Here is a 6,278-nt window from a genome sequence, read left to right as displayed (position 1 = left end):
CTGCCTCCGCCTCCCGAGTGCTGGGATTAAAGGCGTGCGCCACCACGCCCGGTGAGATAAAATAATTCTTAAAGACATTTTGAATATGCTTTGTTTGTGACAGTCTCAGTATGCAGCTCAAGCTAAACTATTCATAAACCTCATACCTTAGCTCCCAAAGCACTGGGACTATATGCATGCACACCTATGGTTACTTCAAAATCGCTGTTTATAAAACTAAATTTTACTTATATTGTCTAAATTCTACATATTTCATACTTGATACTGGCAAGGTCCCTTAGGATTAGAGAAAGAAAGCTTTCTATGAAAATGCAACATCAGCTTCAGGGTAAGATTACAGAACAGTATCCACACCTCTTCTTCTGGCAACATCTTTCTCTGACCATCCTTTTTAGGAAATCCACTTCCAAAATCTTTTGAAGAGATATCAGCTCCATACTCTACAATAACATCTTCTTCAATGCTACTTACTAGTCGCCAGAATTCTTTTTCTACTAGCTCTGTAGGAACCATCTATAAAAAACCAAAGATGATAATTAATTCACTATAATCTCCTGAAACATAATACACAGACAAATTGAACAAAAACATGATAAAAACCAAGAAATTACCCATTTCCCAGAGCAGAATTAACTATTATTATCTCTCCACTGAAAATAGGGAAAAGCTAAAGATGACTAAAATTTAAACATCAAAACGCTTTTCTTATGAGTTGTGGTGGTACATACCTTTGATCCCAGCACCAGGAGGCAGAGGATCTCTCTGAATTCCAGGCCAGCCTGGTCTACAAATTAAGTTCCAGGCCTGCCTGCCAATGCTACATATACTGTGAGACGACATTTCATAAACAACAAAAAACAACAAAAAAGAGTGAAACTAACAAAACAGATTACTAGGTCCCTAATTTTAAGATTTAGTAGTCTCTAACCTTTTTCATATTGTTCCCAATTTCTACAAAACTTGACAGGAAAAATATCTTTCTCTCTAAACTAACCAAATTGATAGCTACTCACATGGACTGGCATATTGAAATAATCAGACTTAAAATTATCTGCCATCTCTCCAAAGCTTTGAAGTGTATATTCTCTTACAGCTTGCTCAAATCCAAAGGCTTCTCGAGGTTTGTTACATTCCTGTGGGGGAAAAAGATGCCCGAGGTAAACTCACTGAAAGTGAAAAAGAAAGCATTTAAACCTGCCAATACTAAGAGATATGGATAGTAACTCGGTGGAAAAAGCTCTTGGGCTGTAAGTTTGATATCCAGACATACAGCAAATAAATGTCTCAAATATAGCATTTTTTGATCATTCCTTTAGCTGAAACAAATCTAACCACCCTTACACAGCAAAACAAGTATCAGTTATTTGCAACAGATTAGTTACTTGAAACTAGAATCTCAACTGAATGTTCACTCTTCTAAGGTAATATTCTGCTACCAAATAAGGTTCAAAAGGAAGACTAACTAGGAAACAAACACAAGGATGCTAACATTATTAGCATCCATGAGGTAAATAAATACTCACAAAGGAAAGAAAGGCTTGTGTTATAGGACATCCACTGGACTGTTAGGCTAGGAGAATGGTTTCTTCACACTACTAGTCCCCAGAAACTCAAATATCTCTAAGTCTTTTAAGTAGTAATTAAAAGGCATTAAAGCCTCTGACTGCATCTAGATATCTCAAACATCCCTTTTCTTCAGAGATCTATCATGATATTTTGTTAAAATAAGTACAAAGTCTCATTCAACTAAAGCAATAAAATTATAAATAATAGTCAGAGAAGAAAAAAAAGTTAAGACAAGCTATTGAAATACAAGTTGTTACACATCCACTCAAAATAGTTCTCTTAAAAGTTCTGTTTTGTTTTGTTTTTTTAAACAACTATAAAACAAGAGACTGTGACAAAACTTTGTAAACATGTTTCTATTACACGCATGGATTCCTGTCATTAGTTTTAAATGGATCCATAAAGTTAAGTTTGTACCTCAGCAACACATTTAGGACACCTCCAGTCTCCTTTGGGCACATCAGGTAATGGTGGAAGTAGACAAAATGTATGATAGCTGTCATCGCAACCATCACACAAAAGCAGTTTATCCTCATTATTTCCTCGACCACAAAACATGCAAACATAGAGATCAACCTATGAAAATAAATAAAAATAATTATATTCTCTATAGTATAGAGTATTGTACTTTTCTCATGAACTACTCCATAAAACGAATAAATCAATGTACACTAAAAATTAATCATAAGCCAGGCAGTGGTGGCGCATGCCTTTAATCCCAGCACTTGGAAGGCAAAACAAAACAAAAACCCAGCACTTGGGAGGCAGAGGCAGGTGGATTTCTGAGTTCGAGGCCAGCCTGGTCTACAAAGTGAGCTCCAGGACAGCCAGGGCTATACAGAAAAACCCTGTCTCGAAGAAAAAAAAACAAGAACAAGAAAAAAAACAAAGAACAAGAAATTAAATAGCTTAATCCTAAAGAAATCTATTTCAAACAATTCTCCCCAGAACTTCTATAGGCAAATTAACAAAGATATAAGGTGTCAGAATAATTAAACAGTATAATCTAGGGAAATGGGAAAGTAAATTCACACTTCAAAACCATCACTCATTCCAACATTCAGATACTATACTACAGAATGAATTCTGAAACACTGCTACTGAGTATCCCACACCTCAATGATTTTTAAGAATCCTTGGAGAGGACTAGAATGATGGCCCAGTGGTTAAAAGCACTGGTTTCTCTTCCAGAGGACCCAGTTTCAACTCTCAGCACCCATATAATAGCTCACAACTGTTCCAGGGGCTCTGACATCTCACACAGACATACATGCAGGCAAAACACCAATGTACATGAAATAAAAATAAATAAATTTAAATTTTCAATCCTTGGAATTTTGTCAGGGTTTAACCCAGGCTCCAACAATGCATACCCATTCCAGTAGATACCAAAACCTACGGGTGATTAAATCCCTTACATAAAATAAAATGGCTTAATATTTGTCTATGTTCTATACATATCATCCCTCAGAGTAAGTGATCTCTAGATTTATACTAACATTATGTAAATGCTTTAAAAAATGCCACACTACACTGTTTTATATATATATATATATATATATATATATATATATATATATATATTAAATGATGCCAAGGAAAATGGATTATTTTATGGTGGGCTTGCTGATGCACACCTGTAATCCCAGCACAAGAGGTTAAGTCAGAATCATCTCATATCTAAGGCCACTTAGGCTTCACCCTAAGTTTTAAGCCAGCATGGCATATGTAGCCTGAACCTGTCTCATGTTTTTAAAAAAAGACAAAAGAAGAAAAGAAAAGAGCTCTGCATTGCTCTGTATAGAAACAATTTATTATAATTTTAAAAATATGTATAGATTTTTCTGTTGTTGCTGGCTTTGTTTTTTTTGTTGTTGTTTTTTTTTTTTTTTTTTTTGCTGTGTACCATGTACATCAAATCCCCTGCACTTGGAATTACAGATAGTTGTGAGCTGCCAGATATGTGCTTGGTGTCAGACCCAGGTCTTCTGGAAGAGTGTCCAGTGAGTCTGACCACTGAACACTTCTCCAGCTCCAAGAACAAGTTTTAAAAAGTCTTTCATCTATATCTGGTTAAACCAAAGCAGAGAGAAGCTGAAGACACAAAGGGTTAATTATGCATAGATTTATATTCCCTTCTCTAACTCAGTTACCCACAGGCATATGATTTAGGTTAATGTACATAAGACAAAGCAAAATTACATAAGCCAAAGCTGCAATTTGAGATTTTCCACCATGTCTTTTCATCAAATAAGCTAATTTTTAAAAAAGATTTATTTATTTATTTTATGTATATGAGTATACCATTGGTCTCTTCAGACACACCAGAAGAGGGCATCAGATCTCATTACAGATGGTTGTGAGCCACCATGTGGTTGCTGGGAATTGAACTCAAGACCTCTGGAAGAGCAGTCAGTGCTCTTAACCACTGAGCCATCTCTCCAGTCGCCAAATAAGCTAACTGAATACTATATATCAACATACAGCAATACAAAAATAAATCTTTTCATGCCTGACAAATCCCAAAACACTTACAAAGTTAACAGATAGAGTTCCTTTCCGTTGTCTCATTTGCATGTTAAATGCATCTGACCTGTTGGTAACTTTTCTTCTTCGGGTGACTTCATCTTGAAAAAAAAAAGTTATATAACAAAAGTAAACTGATGCTGAGCACTTATTATGAATCACACACTATTTAAGATTATTTAAATTAGATAAAGTCTCACAACAATATGAGCTAGACTTAGTTACTTTTCACAGCTGAAGATAAAGAACCTAAGGTATAGCAAAATTTGGTAACTTCTTTAAGATCATATAGCCAGTATATAGCAGATTTGGGATTCTAATCTAGACAAATCCAAAGAGTTAAAACCTTCAATGATTGCCTGCATGTCATATTTATTACATACTTATTATATTTATTACATAAAGGCGTGAGCCACCACTGCCCGGCGTCAAGGCTTTTCTTTAAGATTATTGTCAGGCAACAAAATAATTATAAGAATGGCATCAGGAATGGTTGTGCACAGCTTTAATCCCAGTACTCAGGAGGCAAAGGCAGGCAGATTTATGTAAGTTTAAGGCCGGACTAGTCTACATAGCAAAACAAATTCTAGGACAGCCACAGATACACAGTGAGACCCTGCCACAAACAAAAGAACAGAGCCAGGCATGATGGTTCATATCTGTAATCCCAGGCTTGTGAGGCTAAACAGAATTGTCAAAAATAATAAAAGAAACCCACAAAAACAAAACAAAAGATGGAGGTTTTTAAACCAAACAAAGTAAAACAAAAGTAGGTCTTATAATGTCTGAAGTACTGGTAATTATTATGAGACTGGCTGATGCTTTTTTTTTTTTTTTTTTTTTTTTAATTTAATGTATGTGTGTACACTGTAGCTATCTTCAAGACACACCAGTAGAGTGCATTGGACCCCATTACAGATGGTTCTGAGCCACCATGTGGTTTCTAGAAATTGAACTCTGGAAGAGCAGTCAGTGCTCTTAACTGCTGAGCCATCTCTCCAGCCCAACTGATGCTGTTCTTTTTTATTTTGTGTTACTAGATTGATTTTGTCTATGTAGGTAAATATTTTACTATTGAACTACATCTCTAGCCTTTTATCTTTAGTCTATCTTTAATGCCATTTTGTCTCTCCAAATGGCCCAGGTTGGCCAGAAACTCACTGTGCAATCCAGGCAAGTCTCAACCTATATTCTGTCTCAGCATATTGAGTAGCTGGAATTACAATAAACTTTCATTACCAGGCCTAGACATTCCCAAAGTCTTCAGAGTGGAACAATATTATCTGATCCCTTACAGTTCAGCCCATAATCCACATTATATTGGTTATTCCTCTCATAAAGTCAAGAGCAATATATGACTTGAAATAGTTCATTAAATTATTAAGTTAAATGGTCCAGCTTATTCATGGTTAAAATACACATTAAATTAACATGCTATATAAAAATAGTGCAACATAATTTTTGCATCAGGAACTCTACTCACGTAAGTTTCTAAACTAGGCACTTTAAAGAAAATTTATTTCAACGGTATAACATATAGAGGACAATTATTTTAAAAATTAAAATGATGGTCAGAGTATAAAGTTCTAACCTCTCAGTATATTTCTGACTAAAAGTCTGAGAATCTCTTTAATTTAAAAGTAGTAAGTTTTAGAAGACTGCATGGCAACCAATAACTTAATCATTAGGGAAACTAAACTAGCCTTTAGACATTAAGTTTCCATGTTGTATACTAAACATGGAGGACAGACAATTCTTCTGAAAGTCAAAAAATACAGTGTAATATTTTTTCCTTACACATTACATTTAATATTTCTACCATTTAAAAAGCCAGTCTGTCTATGAACCAGGTAGCAAGGTACAAATGTTAAGAATTCCCAGCATGGATCTTCTCCGATGTTACAACTCTCATAATCTGTTTATGATCTCCTTGAACATGGAATTCAGCTCCATTCTACTTCTTGGTGCCCTTTTATCATTTAAACCATACATTTTGTACTTTTCCTTTCAAAGCTTGAAAGCTTGGTATACATGATTAAAACATTCTGCATGAGGCTAAACCACAAAAAAAAAAAAAAAAAAAAAAAAATTCCAAGAAATGTCCTCACTGCCATATTATCCCCTCTCTGTGAACACATTCATAATGCATTACATTACACTTCATTTTATAAGAGTAACAGATTTTA

The 6,278-nt window shown here is 34.9% G+C and overlaps 1 protein-coding gene across 1 annotated transcript in view; it reads right to left on the bottom strand.

Moving 5' to 3' along the window:
* Positions 1-6,278, bottom strand: part of Kdm5a (lysine demethylase 5A) — a 73,581-nt gene that overhangs the window by 50,224 nt on the left and 17,079 nt on the right. Inside the window, exons 7-10 of the mRNA XM_021191007.2 lie at positions 4,102-4,193; positions 1,984-2,142; positions 1,014-1,133; positions 355-513 (exon numbers count right to left, since the gene is read on the bottom strand). Of these exons, the coding sequence (XP_021046666.1) occupies positions 355-513; positions 1,014-1,133; positions 1,984-2,142; positions 4,102-4,193 (530 nt within the window). The remainder of the gene's footprint in view (positions 1-354; positions 514-1,013; positions 1,134-1,983; positions 2,143-4,101; positions 4,194-6,278) is intronic.

Source organism: Mus pahari, chromosome 2 (genome assembly GCF_900095145.1).
Source record: "Mus pahari chromosome 2, PAHARI_EIJ_v1.1, whole genome shotgun sequence".
NCBI lineage: Eukaryota > Metazoa > Chordata > Mammalia > Rodentia > Muridae > Mus > Mus pahari.
This window is presented reverse-complemented; position numbering and strand designations above follow the sequence as displayed.